Source organism: Pundamilia nyererei, unplaced genomic scaffold (genome assembly GCF_000239375.1).
Source record: "Pundamilia nyererei isolate P.nyererei 1_Seehausen unplaced genomic scaffold, PunNye1.0 scaffold00184, whole genome shotgun sequence".
Lineage (NCBI taxonomy): Eukaryota > Metazoa > Chordata > Actinopteri > Cichliformes > Cichlidae > Pundamilia > Pundamilia nyererei.
In genome coordinates, this window is record NW_005187585.1 from 89,633 (window position 1) to 111,992 (window position 22,360).

The following is a 22,360-nucleotide window of genomic DNA, read 5'->3' on the forward strand; positions in this document are numbered from 1 at the left end:
GGGGAGGTGACTGGCGCGCAGACAGGAAACACATGGCACCTCTCTCTCTCTCTCTCTCTCTCTCCCCTCTCTCTGTGTCTTGTCATGCTGGTGTGTAATGGCTCTCTCTCTCTCTGAGTCTCACCCCCTCTCTCTCTCTGCAGCTCAAACATGATCAGAAACAAAAATATCAATTAGGCCCCTGCTGACCCCAGATGGAAAATCATTTTGGCCCTCAGACTCGTGATTATATATTTATTTATTTGCTATTATATATAAATTAAGAAGGAGACATCGTGACATCATCGGAGATATCTGCACAAAGATACCAAAAATAAATGAAAACTATAACGCCACAGTCGTGACCCTTTTCTGAACCCAGTCAAGGACCCTCTAGGGGGCCTCCACCCGGATCCCATAATGTTGTCGGGGAGGTAATCACCGCTGGTCTTAACAGATCGGGCTCGGTGTGTATTAATGATAAGCTCCGATCTAATCACACAGATCTTGTATTATTTCCGCCGAAGTTGGAGCTCACCGACAAACCGGAGTGGCACAGTGGAGGGCACCAGGAATGACTAAAGGCCCGGGCTCATCAAGTTACACGGCCATCTGTTCGGCTTCCACGCCGGCCACACAAATCAATCCCAGGCTTTGGCGATTAAAAAAGAAGCAGAAAGGGGGGGGGGAGTCAGAAAGGAGAAAATGATTTGAAAAACAGAAAGCAGAGAAAGACGCTTGGACCTGGAAGTGACTGTGTTTAGAGTCTTTGCGTGTAATCTGGAGTGAGCTCATGATGATGATGCCTCAGGCTGTCTCACATGCACACACACACACACACACACACACACACACACACACACACACACACACACACACACACACACACACACACAGATCAACAGAATATTTGATTCAGTCCTGTAATAACCGGATCGATAATAGTGTCACTGAAATAATGCCATGCCGTTTTAGAGCAATATTTGGAAATCAAGTAAATAATACAAAGTCAGATTTGCTTTCCTACATCAGCCACACGTTTGTCTCAGGACTACACCCTTTCGGAGGCTAAATTAAAGTAAAAAACAAAACACATCTCCTACATCCAGCACTGTGATGTCACATAAAGACAGCCATAAAACATCTCACTCAATACACCTTTAGTCCCAGTTTCACTCACACAGAGAGAGACATGCTTTATTGCTCTCACTAATCAGTATCAGGACTCCATTATTTACACTGTCTAAAAAAAACAGAAGTTCATCTAAAAGTTCACTTGTGGAAGATGAAACATTAACTTATAATCAACAATCAGAGAGGAGTCAGATTTGACTCATTATGTTCGATACAAATAATTTCTCTGATGCTGTTTGAGGAACATTCGCAGAAAAAAGTCAGAAAGGTCTCACAGCTCCTGCGTGACCTGTTCTTCAGATCAGCTCAGATGTTTCCTCTGAAAATGATGACGTGTTAAAAGCCGGTGCTTTGGCTCATTTCACAGACAAACCAGCTGCAGAACATCCCCAGAGTGCCCCGCGCATGACAACTTTACTGGGCACTTATGGAGGGCGAGCAAAGCCCGGCTCTGCCATCGCACCGACCGCTGCACAAACACGCACTGACAGCAGGCAGGAAGCGGAGCAGCTCGTGGCGAATAAAACCGGGACATGCTTCACACTCTCGAGCTGAGTGCCTGCGCGTGGAGAGTGTATGAAGTGTGGCTTGGAGTGCAGAGCGAGTGACGAGCGTGTATGAAGTATCATCAGCCCGCGTGCAGCCTGAGCTCCCCAGCTTTACCTCCCTGCAATATTGATGCTGAACCTGATCCTAAGCGCATCCTCTCCTCTTTCACCATCAACAGCCCCCCCTCCACACACACACCACCGCCCCACCCCCCAGCAGCCCCCCTGCAATAATTACAATTTTATACTGTAATTATTCCTCTCTTTTTAATTATTTAGACCGCCGACTTGAATGCAGCCATTGTCGCCGCATATTCCGGGGGAAACGTGAGCTGACGTGGCTGGCTCAGCAGCGAGGGGGGTTTTTAATTAGACATTTCAGCGGTAATTTTAGGCGAGCTCTTACTGCTGGATGGCCTACAAATTAGCGGGCCTCATTGATATGCGCCCAATTGTTTAAACAAACCTTTAACCTGAAATATTAATGCGCCTCAGCTCACCACAGGTGAACTGCTGGGACTATTTGGCCTAAACACAACAGCGTTTTATTATTTATTTATTTATCGACTGGTTGATTTATTGATTGTTCTGTCTAATCATCTTTTGGTTCTCACTTTGTACTCTTGACTTTTTTTTCCTTTTTGCTAATTTATAACCGGAACACTTGAGACTTTGGCGCAAAAGTCCAGGGGCACGAAACACCACGTGGGCAAATCCTGGTCCTCGGCTCTCTCCCTTTTCTCTTTACTGTCTTCTGTCTTTCTCACACTTGTTATCTGCTCCAGTTTATTCAGAGTTTAAAGTGGTGACGAAGAATGTAACCTTTCCCACTCTGCACTGGGAGAGTTTCCATCCTCTTTGTTTTGGCTCATTATGATTTCTTTTTGTATTTAGGCGCTTAAAAAGAGTCTCTCTGCTTTATGTCGAGCACTTTGAAATAAAAAAAAATTACACAGACAAAAACCTCGCTTCATCATCCTCCTTTAAACTCTGTGCTGAAGAAATGTGACAGTGATTTCTATCTGTTTTTTTTCTTTTAAGCTTGATTAATTTTATTAACAACCTCCCATTTAATCGTCTGTTTTTTCTTTCTTTTTACCACTTTTTGCAATGTCCAGTGCAAAAAAGCAAAAAAGCAAATGAAATGTCTGAAGGCTCTTGTCAAAAACACCCACTGTGGGGAAACAAATGTGTCTAAAAAGAAAAAAAGTGCATTAGAAAAAACTACACTGTTCAAACACTGCGGGGTTTTTTCTGCCTTTGTGGGACTGAAGCTGAAGCATATTCATACTTTTATGCTTGAATCCTGTCACGTGATTGAAAGAGATAAATCAAGCCCACCTCAATCAGGACAGATTTAATAAGAGGCCAAATGTTTTATAATTAACAGTTGTATCAGCACCCTATAAAAGCGTGACCCCTATAAATCCCATTTTAGAGACCAATCAATCCTCCTCTCGGACTAAAGGGCCTATTGATCCCTCCCTGCTCGGCTCACTTAAACACTTTCTCCGCATCCTTTTTTTTTTGGTTTCCAGTGAAAAGAGCATTTCGATCGCACTTTTTTATTGGAGGAATGAGTGCGGGGAAGCGATGCCTCGAAAATTAAACGGTGACATTTTAATTACAGGACACTGATAAAGGGATCTGGGTAATGGCTGTGTACATGGCGGCCACTCATTGTCCCGCCTGATGTGCTAATCAAGTCGGACTGCTCTGGGGAAAAAAGGTCACCGGCCGGTACAAAAGCGGAGAGGCAGCTCGGTGGGATTTTGGGAATATGAAGGTCCGGGAGTGGCAGAAATGAAGACGCATCTCCAAACAAAAGCGCGGTCAATATCCCGGAGAGAGGCCCGCCAGATGAGATCATGGAGCGTCCAAATATTAATCCCAGACATATTATCGCTATAGGTCACACGAAGCAGCAGCCATAGATCATCTGATGCTACAATTTACATGTGACAGAAAGCGTCTGTGACAGGCAGAGCTGCTGCAACACTGCTGGACTGGCTGATCACCGTCAGAGCTCCCTGCAAGCTGAAGACTGCGGAAATACAGTGATGTGACAGCACGTGTACGTTAGAAGTTCATGTAACATCACAGTTTTAAATACTCCGGAGTTAATCGTTGCATTACCCATTAACACATACATTTTTTCTTAAAAATCTTTCATGGCCACGATTACAATTGACATGGAAAATTATAATCCTTCAAAATTCTTTGGGTTTCCCCTTTATTTGTGAAGAAATCCAGAAAAATAAGCTTGTGTTTCTTTGTTGGAGTATTTGGCCACTTAAAAACCGTTCAGGTTTAATCTGTCACATCAAGCCTGAGCTGCTGTGATTCAAATTTAAAGCTTCGGTAAAACAATTATTGTCATTTAATATTGATTTAAATGTGGCTAAACCCATAAAGCACTGCATTCTGGCACAGCGTTAAAACTCAAAATAACTACCTGATTGATAGGTTATATTAGACTAAGGCAGCTACTGAGAAAATATTTAGTGTACTGAAAACTGACTATGAGGGAGATTCAGATGTAAATAAAAGAAGTAGTGCAGCTAGGCCTCCGTCATCTGGGTTGAGCCCATGCAGGTGCAAACAGTGGTTTGGGGCCCTTTGTGGGTCAGGGTGACAACTTTTTACCTCTCAGAACAGTATTTATGTGCTCATATCTGAAACAAAAAGTCAAGAGTTCACCAAAGTGTTGAACAGTTCACTGATGTTTCCACCAAATTTTACAGCATTTTAAGGAATAGCTGTGCTGGGAGAATAATGGAGGAGTCATCAGAGTGTCTGCGATGTGTGCGTCTACACAGCCATCTTCTCTAGACTGTCCATCCAAATGTTGTTGCATATTTCAAGTTGGGACCAGCTAACAGTCCGAGACAGCCTTCCCTCAGCCTAATCCCCAGACTTAATGAACGGCTCATTAACATGGCTTACAACTAACAAGGACACTCAGCTGGGATTCATGGTACTGCACTCGTGTCCTTTTGTGTAGGTATTTGCTTATGCAGAGTTAAGGATTATGGGTATGCAACTTACAAAGGTGGGCTCGCGTGCAGGTCTCCAGAGTAAAACATCTCTGATGCAGTAGATCACAGAAGCTTAAAGTTTCACTAGAGTCTGACCAGTATTCTCCGAGGAGTAGTGATTCTTGTGAATTGCAGAGGGACAGATGAGCCATGAGATAAGATTTTCAGTGCTTTGGCTGGATGAGGGTCCGATCATGAATGACACCATGTGTCGGCTGGATGATGATGAGCCGAAAAAGTGAGCCTCAGGAGGAAAGAGAGCAACAAGTGAGTTCATGATGAAGGGGAAAAGATCACAGAGAGTGGCTGCAGTGGACGCTTTTCATTGTTGTTTAACGCTCAGTTTCACTTCAGCTCTATGTACGTTAGAGCTTCGACCTTCTTCTCAGTGTTGAGTACCCAGAGGGAACTGACACAAGCACAAGGAGAACATACAAATCCCACTCGGAAAGACCAAGCTGGAGTTGGAACCATGAACCTTTTTGCTGGGTGGCAGGAAAACTTAACCACAGCACCACTGTACAAACCCACCACAATGTAAAATGGCAAACAGGTTAAAAATGACACCAGAACTTTAAAGTGCTCTGAAAGACTGACATTGGCAAGTGTTTTTCAGCCATTTCCATCAATTTCATTTCTTATTATTTAATTTCAAAGAGCATAAAAGCCAAGTGTCTGCTGATTTTCAACAGTGCTGTTGGATTACCATTTTAAAGCCTTGAGTTCGGGATTTTGGCAGTTGCTATTGTGGCCTTTTTGAAAACAGATGTCATGAGCAAGGATGTGATGAGAAACTGAGGGTGGAGCACACTTATGCTAGAGCCACAGTAAAGAAAACAGTAGTTGGAGTCCACAGCATGACCAAAATTACTGCGATCAATGAACTTGCAATGAATTTGCCTTTGAAATGATTTCTTTGAAAACGGGGACCAGGTCTGCAATCCCTCACAGTCAGTTTCTGTCCTCAAAGCAGCTTTGTTGCATCAAGATGGTGAAAAATGGCAATAAGGCAGAATCAGTCAGCTATCACTTTGTGACTGAATGGGGTCAAGTTGGCATTTAGGGTATTTGTGATAAAGCTGCAACTAACTGAGATAAAATGTTGAAAATCACATTCTATTCCTATCTCCAAACACATACAATATAGTCACAATAATTACTAGCCTTCAGATATCCAGGCAGAATTTCATAGATGAGAAGCAGAATTTCAAAATTTACCCTTTAAATAGTCACGTAGTTGCTGCAGGAGGGGGATTTAACTGCAATGACATCGATGCTTGGCAACTTGGCTTTAGGAACACAACTAGTTGGCAACCAGTTGAGTGGATTGCCCCATTGCAGAGATGCATCACAGACTAGCTGCGCCCATCAGCGCAGATTGAATCAGATTAGTCAAAAATGCTGGTAATCTGTCTGTGATTAGAAATGAGATCCTTTACAAACCTTCACCAGTTTGTCTCAGAGTGATTGTAGTCAGTCTGAGTCGGACTGCAACTGTTTGGTGACAGGTTGCCTCCACCAGGCAATTCGCTCAAACACCTTGGGATTGAAAGGGTTGCCTAAAAGTTGAGGGTCCTTTAGGGAACCAGTTGATCTTCCAAACTACTTACAATTGGTCTCCAACAACAGAATAATTTACTGGAATCACTGGGCAACCTTACAAGTCTTATTAGCTGCCCTGAAGCTGAAGCTATTTATTTGTGACTGAGCTATTTTACAGTAGGGAAATCTCAGGTAGTTAAGCACAACATGCTTTATCTTCTGTTTCACTCTAAATAAGTCCATAGTTTCCAGAACTTGACATCATGTTGTGTTTAACAGGACTTGAAACTAACGGCTGAGGCCATGACTTCATCAGGAAAGCATTTACTGAAGTATCAAATTAAGAAAGAAGTTGTTTTTTTTTTTTTTTCATTGACTTTTATACAATTTGACTGCTTTAGGCAAACAAAAGATTTGCCCCCTGCTGGACATAAGACAGCTTGCAGGTTCAAGGCACTTGCACACTGGCTTCACCTTTCAGCTACTTCCATCATTTATAAAATCTATATCGACTTTTTCATACTGACCTTTTCTTTGAAAAACACGTTCCACTTATGTTCACTCATCGTTCAACTTAAACAGATCATTGTAATGTGTTACACTTACTATAATTACAAATTCGATTGAGTCCAAAATGCATTTCATGCCTTTAGCAGAGCCTTGACTTGATACCAGAGGACAAGGCCATATCTCGATTAGTCACTGGCTTTTATTTTGGCCACATTAATTCTGATTTTGACTAATTGAATTCAATTGTCCGTGTGAGCCGTGAGAGGTGGTCAAACCCTTTCCCGGAATGCATTTATTTAAAAATGCCATTTATTAATAAAACATGCATGTCTTCTCATCTTTTGTTTCAAGAATCTTTGTTCTATTTTCTAGTCGAGCTACAGTACACAGTGTTGAGTATTAGTAGCATTTAATAAGTATAGATGTTATTTTAAATTTATCATCACTGGGCTTATAAAATTCATCACGGCAAAGTGTTTTCCTTTTTTTTTTTATTGCTGCATATTTAGAGTTTATTAACTACATTATAAGAAACTTTGAAGTCTCTTCATTGGCACCATGCGTCCCATATTTTAGGACATCTCTCTCATTGATCTTATAGCAATGTGTCCAAGGTTGTTTTTTCTAAAGATACCATTGTAGGTATAGTATCTCTCACCTCCTGAGGATCGGGTAACCTCAATCAGAAAATCATTGTGCTGAGGAAAGATTTCATTAAATGACCAAATAAAGCTGGGAAAGAATTTCTGCATAATCAGATCATGCCAAATTATAGACGGGTTTTAAAATTCTCACTGTCCTTTTCCTTTCTGGGACTTCTTTCAAAGGGCTGTTATACATTCAATACAACACAGCACTGACTGACAGCGTGCTGCTTAGACCTATGTCAGGATATGCTTTCATAGCTCTGCTGCATTACACACAGCTGCATAATTCTTAAATTATGCTGCCTGCCAATAGTTGTAGAGCTGCTTTGAAACAGAAACTTTTATGAAAAGCATCGTACAAGGTCTCTGACCGAGGAGCAAAGTATCACTTAGATTAAGTGCCACAACAGAGCTGTGAAGGCCACAGCTCTGTTGAGGATATGAATAATCAGACTGTTTATTTAATATAACAGTGACAGCGAAAATAATGCTTTACATTAGCTCTTTTTCGTGAGATCATAAGCACTTGATGCTTGTAATGTCATTGTTCAGCTCAATGCAACAAAAGTCCACAAGGTAAAGCAAAAATTACAATTTTACTTACAAATGTTATAAAACCAGAAGGGATGGCAAACAGGAGGTGCAGGAAGAGACTGAATGCAGAGCAGCAGAGAGGTAAGTCAGGGGAACTTAGGTGTGCAAGCTGGCAGTGGGTGCACAGAGATCCTGAGGCAGAGGGGGGTGGGTGTTCTGCAGTGCAGGGCAGGATGGGAACAGGATGACTGGATAACTCTGTACATGGCAACAGGTTAGCCACGTGAGGTGGAAGTAGCCTCCTGTGGACAGGTGTGGCATTGCCTGACTCAGGAACAGATTTACTAGCCAAGCCGTCGAGAAGCGCAATTTATCCAAAGCCACACTTCCTTCTGAAGGACATTTAAAAAGGCAGCTGTCTTTTAAAGCCAGGATTAGGTGGGAAGTGTTACGTTCTTAGTCTAGGCAAGTATTGAACGCAACAAGAAGTTGGCCCACTCACACACCACACAAGCAAGAATACAAACAACAATATCTTTTTTTAAGTGCTAAGCAGCCATTTATTTGCTTCAGCGGTGAGCATGGCCAAAAATAACAAACAAAACTCCCTAATGGTTCCTACGCTTTCCTACCCAAAATGAAAAAAAAAACAAACAAAAGACAATTCACTTACCTAACTTCCTAAACAAAAAACGTAATCAACAAAAATGGCATCTCACGCCTACTAGGCTGCTGCAGTGAAGGACATATACACAAGGTGAACAAAATGTACGATCGCTACTTGACAAATCTGAAACACAGGGCTTAAATACATAGAGGGAGCAATCAGGAAATGGACAACAGGAGGGAAACACAGCTGGGGCAAATCAGAACTGACGAGACAAGGAAGCGTAAACTGAACACACTGAGATAAGACAGACCTTCAAAGTAAAACAGGAAACACATAACAGTCACGCCTAACACAAAACACTGACAACATTGGATCGTAACAGAAGGTGTTAGCTGAAAGTTGGGGCAGGAAGGAGGTAGTTTGATTGGTTGCTAGCTTAGCGGAAAGTTGGTTGGGGGCCTACTGGGGGCTAGCTAAATTTAGGGATAGCATCAGGGAGAGGGCGGGGTTGCGAAAACATACACATACACATTTCAATTATATATTTAAATAGAGAAAAATATTGTAGTCATTGGACATCTGGATCTGGAATTAACCAAATAGACCGCCAATGTGCTAGCTTGACTGCTCACTGGGCTAATCACTTTTTACAGAGTTATTAGCTGTTTTAGTAGTTATTGGTGGATTTGAAATTTATATTTCCACACGAATTGAGCCCTTCTGGATTCAGAAACTCTCTGCTTCACTGGCTTTTGTTCCAGTGGTTTTGTTAATTCCCACTGTGGAGATGTACAAGATTTTAAACATGGCAAAAAGATGCAAGCACAGTGTCAGGCTGCACGTCTTATTGGCAGTATTCATGTTTTAAAGTCATTTCCTTCGTCAATACTGTCAGTCCAACTCAAGTCTACAGGCAGGATAGCCTTGTAAGACCATTTCTTCTTTCTTTTCTCTAGGGTCAAATAAATGGAAGATATTTTGTCAATAAGTCCTTTATTAATAATAATTTTGTTGTTTTGAATGATTTGGACTTTTTAGAATTGATTTTTATGTGCATTAAGCCTCTAACTGAGGCTTATCTCTGCCTGTTTTTGTATTTTTTTGTATTTATATATCTAGTTCTAACATTCATAACACTAATTTTGCACTTAAAAGCTATGATTTGTTTCATTTACCATCCTTTAAATTGCACTTGAGTTCAGATACACTGTTTAACAGTCAGTACATATCCACCTTCAACCAAACTGCAAAAGAAACAAAAATTCAATAAATTCCCGAGACTGAAAGATTAGAATTAAACCTTTAAATGAAGAAATTATGAAGCGCGACGAGTTAAAACACAGCACAAGTTACTGTTAAAAACTCATCAGACTGATGTTAAATACACAAGATTGGTTTACTTTTCTAACCTCAATCAAAAAGTAGTTGTTAAAGTAACTGATTCTGTTACTGGTGGACCCTCATCCTCTTTTCCTCAGTGCAAAGCTATCTGAAAACTTTCTCACTAATTCTGTAAACGAGGTGGAGAAACAGTTACCGCATCCAGCCTGATCTTTGAGTTCTATTTCCCGTGTTAATTCTGCTTCGTTTAAACAGTTTCATCCAATTACATTTTCAGTGAGAGTGGAGTCTAACAAAGAACTGCTCCTCCTGCTTCCAAGACATCATCACACCGGCCTGCTAAAAGCATTTCCCACCTTTAACCTGGCAAATTTTAAATAAATTCTCTTTAAAATATGCAGTTATTCACCCCCTGCTAAATTCACCTAATTTGCACCCTGTAATTATACACCAATCTCAAAATTGTCTCATTTATTTGAGGTTCTGGATAAAGCAATGTAATCTGAAACTGTACCTTTCATGAATAATAACACTGTTTGCACTCTTATTTGAGCACTTCATTGAGACAACCTTGTCTACTGTTTCAGTGATCACAGGAGTTGTCTCATCTTCCATTAAATTTTGCCGCTAGTCTTTAGCTCAGAGGTCTGGGAGGGGGTTACTGACTTAAACCCTGACAGGGTTTAAGTTAACTTTGCATCACAATAGAAATGAGGAAACATCTCGTCTGGCACAGTTCAACTGTCAGCAAAGATGGAGGAAAAACAAATCAGATTTTGACCTTTCGTGGCACCAGATGGACACTCAGATAATTAACAGTTTTTTTGTATTCACTTTGAAACTAAAATAAATGTGTGTACACAATTAGATAGTTTTAATAGTTTTCAGAAGGCTACGACCACAATTGAAGAAAAAAAAAGTTGGGATCCTGTATAAAAGGTAAATAAGAAAGGAATGCAATGACTTTTGAATGATTTATTCACAAAATAACAAATGCTTAAACTGAGACTTTTTAATATATCATTAAAAATATTAACTGAATTTGTATTTGATTGGAGCTACGTGTCTTAGAAAAGTTGGAATGAAACTTCAACTTTGCATTATTCATTATCTGCAGTGCATAATATGACAAAAAGGTTCAGAGAATCTGGAGAAATCTCTGCGCGCAAAGGACGAGGCTGAAAATCAGCATCGGACACCTGTGATCTTCAGTCCTTTGTGCATTAAAAACAGGCATTTAGATGACTGCATGGGCTCAGCACTGCGCCATCATAAATGTTAAGGGTTAGACATCCCTGACATATATAGACTGTTATTAAAAGAAGGGGGATGGTACACAGTGGTCAGCATGGCCCTGTCCCAACCTTCTTTGTTTTTTGAGAATTGTGCTACATCAAATTCACCATGAGATAAATATTATTTAAATGAGATGTTTTTGGTTTTTTAATTGGGAATAAAATATGAGTTTATTGAGTACACTGGAGAGACCAAACAGCCACTTCATAAACGCATGGCACAGCATAAAAGAGCCACCTCCACGGGACAAGACCCAGCTGTCCAGCTGCATCTAAAGGACAACGGTCACTCTTTTAAGGATGCCAATGTTCACATTTTGGACAGAGAGGACAGATGGTTTGAAAGAGGAGTGAAAGAAGCCATTTATGTCCACTGTGAACAACTATCTTTGAACAGAGGCGGTGGCTTACGACACCAACCGTCTGCCATCTATAAACCAGTTTTGAGATCCCTTCCCAGACACCTTAAAGCCCACTTACATCCTGGGCCGTCTGACCTCAGGAAATCACATGATAGGGTTGGGCTAGGTTTCACAATGGGTCCACCTGAAACCTTGGCTGATTGTGACCCACACCCGTTTTCACACCTTGGCTTCTGGACTCTTCACCATTCAACCTTAGAACTGAAGAAGCTTCTCGGATGAGAGGTGAAACATCTTAAAGAAAACTTAAAGAAGTCTTTCCAAGCTCCTTAGACTATGAGTTTATTAAGATTTTCAAATCATTGCATTCTGTTTTTGACATTTTACACAGCGCCCTAGCTTTTGTTAGAACTGGGGTTGCACATTATAAACAACACACGCCAACTTTACAGTGGCACTGGAAGAAAAGTCCAAGGGTTTGTCCACCTGCAAACATAAAAATGTATAAATGTAGCTGCTGAGATGTTTCACTTTCAGATTTTTCAGGCTGTTAAAAAGAAATACAAATTCTTACGTGATAAAAGGTTTTTGTCTAAGTGAAGACTGCTCTTCGTTCAGTCACTACATAAAGACGACATACCACAGAAATAAAACACACTAACGCCACCGGCATTGCATTTATCTGAGCTCTGGGTTGCATTAGTATATTTTAAATTCTGTGACATTCTTGTTTGGAGGTCTTTCATGACCGCATTCTTCAGATACAGAGTCTTCACATCTAAGCATTTGTATCATTATAAGGCAGAAGTGATGTATTTATGAATGCACTGTACCATAGAAATTTCCCGGCTTTTGTTTTTACTGGTGTGCTTTATGAAAACATTATGAATTAATTCATATCATCGTTCTATCAGGATCAGTTGGAAGTCTTGACTTCTGTCGGCAAACATCCATGTTTTTACTTTTCCTCATCAAATAAACTACAAAGGGATTACAGCAGAGATAAGAACTTTTTGTTTTGGAGGTAATGAAGTTTAACATCAGAAGCAGAAGGTGTGCCGGGTTATCCAAAGGTCTCCTTCGTGAATGTGGGGTTTTTTTAAGTTGAGGAAAAGGAAAGTCGAGGATGTCCTTGATGCTTTAAGAGGAAAAATAAAAACGTTATCTAAATACAGTCATTCTGTGGGATTGCGTTTGTCTGCACCGAGCTGCTTTTCCCAGGCTATGGCACAAATTAATAACCAAGAATAAAGCAGATGTTAATTAAAGGTTGACTGAGATTAATTATGAAATGCAAATTATAAATGAACTTAGGAGAGATGGGTGCTTTCAGGTTTGGGTCACTCTATGGCAAGACGTGTAAATGTCAAACTCCTAATGAAGAAAGCCTCATTTTCTTACATACTTTACACCGCGTGAAGAGTTTGGGCCGCGTCCTAAAGACTTTTAATGTCTAGGTATTATAATTGGAATAAAAAACACAATCAGGCCAGTTATGCTTTATCATCTGTTGACAGTTTATTAGGGACGTCAGGCTGTCTAATGGCTCGATCACATTAGAGTAATAATGCGATGACCGGGTCTTTGCATTGCATTGAAATTTTTTTTCTTGCACGTAGTTGCGGTGAACGGCTGGTTGCTCAGAGGTGGAGTTGCATTGCATAGTTTGCCTGGTGGGAGGCAACCTGTCTCCAAACAGCTGTGGTCCAACTCGGAGTGACTGCAGTCACTCTGGGACAGATTGGCAAATAACTGTCGTCCAATTTATAAATACAAGCAGGTTGCCAATAAGCACAACTGCTACGTGTCTCTTCTGATTCTATTCTCTTATAAAAGCAAGGTTTCTGAACTTTGTGCATCCTGCACCAAAGCACCAAATCTGCTTTGTAGACAACAACAGACTGCGAGTGATTGCAGGCCTTGTCCCTGAGATGCTCATTGCATGCAGTCGCACTAATTTTCATTGTGCCATGTTGTCCAACCAGGTGACGGTAGCGTGATGAAACAGTCTTGCAGCCTTTGTAAAGGTATGTGTTGAGGTGTTTGCTTAAATTCAACAAGAGACACTCAGTGTACTTAATGTTTCACACATCATGAAGATGGACCACCACTGTAGCTTTTTAGCTGCACAAATTAACTTTATGATCAGCTTGTTCGTTCATATTTCATAGCCAGACTTGAAAAGATCTACAATTCCTCCACAGAAACAGAAAAGTAAAAAACCAAAAACCAAAAAAAAACAAGCTGCCAAAAATAATTGCTGGATAAAAGTCAGAAGGATATTTATATTAAAGCGTTAAATCATCAAAGTACACAGAACTACACCTTTAAACTGATGCACCTCGTTTTTCCTTCAAAATAGAACCCTGACTGAGAAGCAGCAGCCTTCAACAGTCAAATGTCAAGTGCAAATAAAAAGTCTCATGTAGCCAAGTTACCGTTTAAATACATTTTATTTATTATGGCTGGAATATGTGCCAACATGGATAATTACAGAAAGGCCAAAGTCAGACAGCAACATCACAGCACGAGTGTCTCTGCTGGGCTCATCACTGACTTTATGTTCTGAAGTTTAGGAGGAAACAAGAGAAACGGAGCGAGAGAGGAGCTTTTTTTTCTTCTTCTTAATTTATGACATATTCTTGCTTAAAAGTCTGTGAGACCATTTCTGAATCATCACAGTGCACATCTGTTCAGAAATATGAAATGTTGCCATCTTCATGGTTTCATTTGCTTTGCAAGAAATGCCACAACAATGTTCATGAGCAACAGGGCAGCCTAGTATCACGTGGATGTCCCACCAATGTACAGTATTAAGTGCTGATTTAAAAACAGACTATAATGCAGAGAACATATACTACTCCTTGTGAAACCATTGAAGAATCTCCATTGATGACATTTCAGCAACTGGAACATCTTCATATTATACTTTTCACCACTTACAAGAGTGGTGAGGACTTTAGGAAAATAAATGGCATCTTGCACAGACATTCCTTCTAAAAAACTAAGCTAGACAAAAAACCAACATCAATAACAACAACAATAAACTTGTAAAAGGTTGGACTTCCTTTTGCAGGCTTTTCAGGCAAATAGTGGCAATAAATGATTTATGGTGGGAGGACTCGTGAAGTTCATGATGGTGACAAAATAACTGAGCAGTACTCTGACCGCAGCTGTTTCATATCATTCCTCAACTGTTCTGTCTCAACTGTTTCCATTTAATAAAGGCAGAAAAATATCTTAAAAAAAGATTTACCTGCTGTAACATAATAATAATAATAAAAACCACACTGTGATGTCATGTTTTTCATACCAGATCATTTAAACTGATATTAAACATAATTTAAGGTGTGACCACACAAAATTCAAGGGAATCAGAAGAGGGCGCAATCACAACTTCCACTCCATAAACGTCCAGTGTTTGTCTGATATTCACAGCTGGAACATCGGCTGCGGTACAGCGACTGTACCGAAAGCATGCAGTACATAGCTTACACTGTATTTCAAGACATTTTTGGTTTTTTCTAGAGATGGACTGATCCCATATTACGTATCGGTCCGATACTGACCTAAATTACTGGATCAGATATTGGAGAGAAATAAAAAATGTAATCCGGTCCATTAACTATCACAAAAGCACCTCACAAAACTTGCGACATGGCGTAACCCAGCTCATAACCGTAGCACGTCGGAGGAATATGCGTCACGTGATAGAGCGGCTGTGGCGTGCGAGACCTGGGAGGCGGTCTGGTTGAGCATTTGGAGCCTCGCTATGTGCTTCCAAACCGGCATTTAATCTCTGAGAAAGGTATCCCAGAGAAGTAAAGCAAGCATCTCTGAGTGTTTGTAAAGCATTCCCACGGTGAGTTTAACTTAAAATGCAGCAAGATATAAAAAAAAAAAGTTTTATTGATTATAAAATATGCTATATCGGATTTATATCGGTATCGACAGATATCGGACATAAAAAAGTGGTATCGTGCCATCTCTAGCTTTTTCATTCTTTTTGTGTGTGAGAAATACTCAAATATGAATATTAATTAAATTGTAGTTTAAATGCACCAGTATGGATTTCTGCACATTTTCACCAAACTTACAAAATCATCAGTCACATGGGTTTAAAAACCTGTTGTACTTGGACTTGTTGTGATTGACCTCACCTACTCTTATCTCCACATGATGGACTCAAACCTTAAACTGTGCATGTCCACAGCGTTTGTGCTGTGGACACAAACACCATGAGTGAGAAAGAGCAGTATTAGCCTAATTTTGTTACACGAGGAGGTTCAATCAGACGCAGGTCTCATGCAGGCTGTGCAGCTGCTCTAACGTGGGTGCTGAAATAAAAAGGAGGATTCGTGAATGCCACGCACAGGTAAGCAGCTTGTTCGGAGCTTTGCGGTCGCTAATTGTTTGTCCATTTTTGACATGAAGGGCAAACAGATCAAAACTAAATAACACAGCAACCTTCAGCATTTCCCACATTAAGAACAACACGATTACCCATCTGTGACGCTTCAGTAAACATGTACTTTCAGTTTCTGATCATTCATAAAGGTTGTTGATTTACAACTTAAAGGATGAAACCGCGTTGAACTGATAAAAAAATTAACCGCTGGCTCATGTTTTGCTTGTTTTTTCCCCATTGCATTCGTTTCCATCGATTCACACGCTGTGCAGGTCGCGCCACTGTAAGCTACGTTCACTGTGAATACGGGGAAGCAATGCAGGTTAATTGCACTTAAGCATTACACATTTCATAAAAACCTTTCTGAAACAATTCATTTTAGTCACTCGGCCTCTTACATTTGCCTCATTCACGAAAAATCAATATAATTCACCGTCTATATCGTCTTTGGTGTCAAGTACACTGCATTAACATTTTCCCTTTACAGCAAAATAAAGCGATCTCTTAGGCAACCCAGTGAAATGTCTAATTCTGAATAATACATGACATTTTATTCTAAAGTAACTTAGTGGTCACAATGTGACTAAAAGAGCATTTTAAACAGTGGTGCTTTATAAGGGGAGATTATGCTTTTAGCTGCATTTTCCTTCAGTCTTAATGGCTTCTAGAATATAGCAGATAACACTCAGCCTCACCAGTTCAGGAAAAACTCTATGCAGATGTTCAACTCCAGGAGCTAAAAGTAAGTACATTTTCGGGGGTAGGGGTGGGGTGTCTTGATATTGCAGTCACAAATCAAGTTTGCTGAGGTAAGAAATTATAGCACTGGAAAAATAGGCACACAGATGGGTAGTTACTCACAGGCAAAAAACCTTAACATTCATGGGAGGGCTGTCAACAGTAAAGCACAAGACGGCTATTTGGGATGCCATCATCGACGCAGAGCGTAACTCTGCCCGCGCCCGAGTCTTGTGCTTTGAAGTTTCTTTTCGTCTCTGATGCTTTAAAATCAGCCGACTTTAATGGTCACTGCTTTTTGGGATTCCCTTGAAATGGAAAGGATCTCCAGGTGCAGACCCGTCGATGCAGAGATTAATATTCAGTTTAAAGGACGCGAGCGCGCTCCTGGGTGTCTGTTACATCAAGAATCGTTCAGATAAAGTAACATCTAGTGATTTCGGTCCATTCATAATAAGGTACTTGTCCAGTGCGCGTGGACGTATTTGACCCTGAATCCTTTGATGTGTGTTTGGGATCAAACGTTCGGGTCCACCACAGTTTGCCGACAGGAAGAAGTCACATGCGTCCCTGAGCCAGCTGAGCTCGCCTCTCCTCCAGACAGCGGCACACCCACATCGACACCACCTCCGCATTTCCATCGTTATACTGTACGATGAAGGGATGATCCTGTATGAAGGAAAAACACAAGCGCTTAATGATTCTATTTAGAATATCTAAGAAAAGGTTGTGGAGAACAAAGCGAGCACATTTAAAGACTCAAAGTTAAATTTTAAAAAATAAAAAGGTATTTGTAAGTAAATAAAGGCTGCTGGGAATCAAAATGAGCCAATTAAATTAAGGTTCTAGTAATAATTTACTTTTTTTTTTGCAACAAAATTTACTGGATTATATCGTAAATCATACTTTTCACTTTTTTAACAAACATAAAAATAAATACAACATATATGACCTTCATAATAACTGCTATGTGGTAAAAAATGAACTAAAGTGGCTGTAAAAACACAAGTAATGAGCTTTCTCATAAAAAAAAGAAAAGAAAACTCAAATGTTTCCACCCATTCTACAATATTATTTTATTATCAAACAGATTGGAGCCACAAACATTATTACATCTTTATGCGAAGTGTACGGTGTAGCAGCTACTTGCATCTGAGTCATGATTCACAAAATGATAAAATGCAAACAACTTAAACGGGAACATCATAAAACCCTCTTAAATATTAATGTCCAACAGATTTGGTTTTAAAGACAGAACGTTTAAGTAATGGCTTGTCAGAGCATTTCAAACAAATATCTTTTAAGTTTAATGAGCTACGTGAGTCATAACAGGATGTGGGATGAGCTTTGTAATAAAAGACAGCCATGGCAGAAACACAGCCCAATCATGAACGCTCCTTCTGAACACATTTTCCAAAAAAAAAAAAAAAAGACTAATTCTGAAGCCTTCTTGTGCTTCGGGAAACCCACCAACACGACCCTGTAGCCCATCGAGCCGTCAGACTCCAGCACCATTCACTTGTTACTGCTGCAGGACTTAAACAGAGATGTCACATGTCAGCGGTCCTAGTAACCAGACTCATCTGGAGGACTGTGGACCAGAGGTTGCAGAGGTCACAGAGGGTCAAGAGGTGAGAGGGGAGGAGGCTGCAAATGAGACAAATCAACTCGGACTAACCAGGAATTTTATTTGAGTGTCTAGATGTCCAATTAGGTAAACAGCGCTCTGGCCGGCCGGTTTAAATGAACTTGTCAACACTGATCTCAGTGATTTCCGTCGTGAACAACAAGAAGCTGTCAGTGTTGCACGCCGTTTGGAGGAGTTCAAAGTAAGAAGATCAATCTCAGCAAAAAAACAAAGACACACGCTCAGCTTTTTTTCACGGAGCTACGTCAATGAATCTGGGATAACAAGAGACAATAACGTATATCAGCCAATGATTAACACAAAACAACAGAAAAAAAAGATATATTTAACGTCACTTAAATATAGTACCACTACTGAAGAGTTTGATTTCAGCCATGTTAGCAGCATGTTGTCTGTATAAACATCTATTCACCTTTCAATCCTTCCCCCATAAAGACCACATCTGATGCCCTGAGTACTGTATATATCAATAAAGGCACGATTTGATGAACATTCGAATAGTTTCCGGGTTTCCAAGAGTAACTGCATAGGCAGAGACCACACTCACTAACTTCCGATGGAAACCAAGTCATTTTGTTCAATAAACAGGCCTGAAATATGACAGAAACCAATTTAGAAGTTCAAATTCAAATTCAGAAGAGCTTCAAGGGTTAATCTCAACAGTCTTTACAGGGTTAAAGAGTTAATGCAACTATGATGCTTTCATCTATGTTTCTAAGGGCTGACAAGAGACTTCTGCCCATTCATATATGAGGAAATTAATCAGGATTGATCTCCACCTGTCTCTGTGGCCAACATCAAGTCAAATTGGATTTCTAGCATAAATACCTACAAAGGAAAACATGACCCAGTCTGCCTCAAGCATCAGTCCCACAGACTCAGAGGCCTACTGGCACCAATCTGGCAATCACCAACCAAGAGGGATAAACCTGCATTCTCAAGTCATGCACATCTAGAGCCCAGTCAGCAATCCCCTTAGCAACCATTGGTTGCTAGAGAAAAGTATGAATCCCACAACTGGTTTGCAGCACCCCGATCTGTGACCAATCTCACCCAGCAACTGCCATCCAAGAAACAGTGAATACACACCTTTCACTAGCGACCAGGAGCTGCTAAGTGGTTGCCAACGAGTCTCTATGGTTGTGTTATTGAGTCCTTAACTGCACTTTGTGACCATCACAAACCCACAAACTTTGTATCCAAATCTACATAAAATGTTACATAAACAGAACACATTGCCAGCTACAGTGATTTTATTTTAATCTGCCACTTATTAATTTTGACCTTAAAACATCAAGGTGAGTTCTACCTTCTTTGCCAACCTGAACATTTTTTTAAAAAATAAAACTTTAACATTTATATTTCGTTGATCTGCAGGGCTGCAAGTCAAAAGCAAAATGCAAATCTTGTCAATATGAAAAGAACATGACTAGTGTGATTCAAATTGGAGGCAGAAAGTGACTCCAAGGTGAGTAATGTTGTTGTCAGCTGTTTCTTCTGGGGTCTTTAATACCCGCCAGCAACACCCAAACTGGTGCAGACAATATAAGATTAGTGATAAAGTAGGACAGGCTGGTCCACTTTTTTCCTCCTGAGAGCCTTCTTGTCTATTTGTGGTTACACGGGGAAATATGTGACAATTATGTTCATAAAAATAAAAATCACACCGAGGGGGAATAAAGTGATAACTTAAAAAAAAGACAGTATCAGGATTTGTTTGATTTTTGACTTTTCTGCTTTCTCTGCTCGCTGCGGTTTCCTTTGTGAACACTTCAAAGAAAATGGAAACACTTTGCAGTGTGTTTTAATCATGCACAAAATGTAGAGATTGTTAAAGACTAGGGGGGAGTCCCATCAATCCTGTTGTCCTTCTAATGGCCAGCTGGGGTTAACACAGTCTGAGGTTAATTACTCTCATATCATTGTAAGCGTGCGTGTGTGTGTGTGTGTGTGTCAGTATGAGACGGGCGGAGTGGACGCTCCTGGGTGCCCCTATGTGCTGAATACCCATCTCATCAATCATTCTTCCTTCCCTCAGTAGAGAGGGAGTGATACAGAAATAAAGAAGGAAGTCCTGAGTAATGTTTTTAAAATCAGGCTCCAACCTCCACTCTAGAAATTAACCCTAAAGGCCAGAGACATCTGCTGGAGTTTGACCTCGATGAAGGTACTTCTCACAGTGCTCTTTTAGCCTCTTTTCTGTCATCACATCCCATCACACCCAAGAAATAGATGAATTATGATTAAAATGAGGAAAAAAGAACTGAACAGTGTATACAAGACATCACAGGAAGTCCAGAAAATAAAACTAAACATCAAAAGTTCAAGGAGAGCGAGTAAACTGTTTCCATGGTCAAGTTTGAACCTAAATCTGAATATTTGATCCTACACAAAAAACAGCTGACAAATGTCCTGATCAGGTTATCCGCCCAACACTGGGCTAACACACACAGAGACAGACAACCACGAACTCCCACATTCACATCTACACCAATTAACCTAACATACATGTCTTTGAACTGGGCACCTAGTGAGAATCTGATGCTTTCCTGAAAACGTTTAAATTTAGAATAAGGAGCAGACCAGCTACCTGAACGCTACTCCCATAGAAGTCGATTATCTTGTTAAAAATTCTACTTCTTTATTACATATGACTCTCGATACTGTAGCTCCTGTTAAAAAGAGACCTTCAAATAGGAAGTACTTGAAACAGATAACGCTTAAGCTGGAGAGGAAATGGCGTATCACAAATTTAGAAGATCATCATTTAGCCTGGAAAATTAATTTGCTGCTTGATAAAAAAAAAACCTCTGTAAAGCTAGAACATCTTAGTATTCCTCATTAATTGAAGAAAATAAGAACAACCATATGTTTCTCTTCAGCGCTGTAGCCAGGCTAACAAAAAGCCAAACACGGGTCTCATGCAGAGCCATTCATTCTAACATTATGGTACATGCAGTACCACTGATATTTATTTAGAATCTTTTTCTCCAATTGATCTTTCGGAGTTAACTTCAGTAATGACTTCCTCCAAACCATCAACGTGTCTTTTACACCCCATTCCTACAAGACTGCTCAAAGAAATCCTGCCATTAATTAATCCTTCAATCTTAAATATGATCAACCAGTGAACTGAACAATCTGTGAACTCATTGTTTGTTTATTTTATCTTGTGTTTTTTTAAATTGTTCTTTGTTTTATCATTGTTCTACGATGTGTCTTATTCTACTATTTACTGTCTTTGGGTTTCTTGAAAGGCGCTTTTAAATAAAATTTCTTCTTCAGATCTCTAATAATTGGCCATGTACCACTGTCTTCCAAGCTGGTGTTACTTAAAAAGTCCTCTCTTGACCCAGCGATCTTAGCTAATTATAGGCCTATCTCCAACCTTCCTTTCATATCAAAAATCCTTGAAAGAGTAGTTGTAAAACAGACAACAGATCATCTGCAGAGGAATGGTTTATTTGAAGAGTTTCAGTCAGGTTTCAGAGCTCATCACAGCACAGAAACAGCTTGAGTGAAGGGTACAAATGATCTTCTCATGGCCTCTGACAGTGGACTCATCTCTGTGCTTGTCCTGCTAGACCTTAGGCAGCGTTCAATACTGTAAACCATAATATTTTTTATTATTAGAGCAATTAGAGCATACTGTAGGTATTACAGGTACTGCACTGTAATGGTTTGAATCTATCTAATAGAGCCCAATTTGTACATGTAAATGGAGAGTCCTCTTCACACAATAAGGTTAATTATGGAGTTCCACAGGGTCCAGTGCTAGGACCAATTCTGTTTACATTATACATGCTCCCCTTAGGCAGCATCATCAGAAGACATAGCATACATTTTCACTGCTATGCAGATGACACCCAACTTTATCTATCCTTGCAGCCAGATAACACACACCAATTAGTTAAACTGCAGGAATGTCTTAAAGACATAAAGACCTGGATGGCCTCTAACTTTCTGCTTCTTAATTCAGATAAAACTGAGGTTATTGTACTCGGCCCTAAAAATCGCAGAAATATG

General features: G+C 40.1%; 1 protein-coding gene across 1 annotated transcript in view; it reads right to left on the bottom strand.

Annotated features, from left to right (window-relative positions):
• Positions 1-15,408: 15,408 nt before the first annotated feature.
• map2k5 (mitogen-activated protein kinase kinase 5) overlaps positions 15,409-22,360 on the bottom strand; it is a 59,479-nt gene continuing 52,527 nt past the window's right edge. Inside the window, exon 22 of the mRNA XM_005746822.2 lies at positions 15,409-17,355. Coding sequence (XP_005746879.1) covers positions 17,245-17,355 — 111 coding nt within the window. The 3' untranslated portion in view covers positions 15,409-17,244. The remainder of the gene's footprint in view (positions 17,356-22,360) is intronic.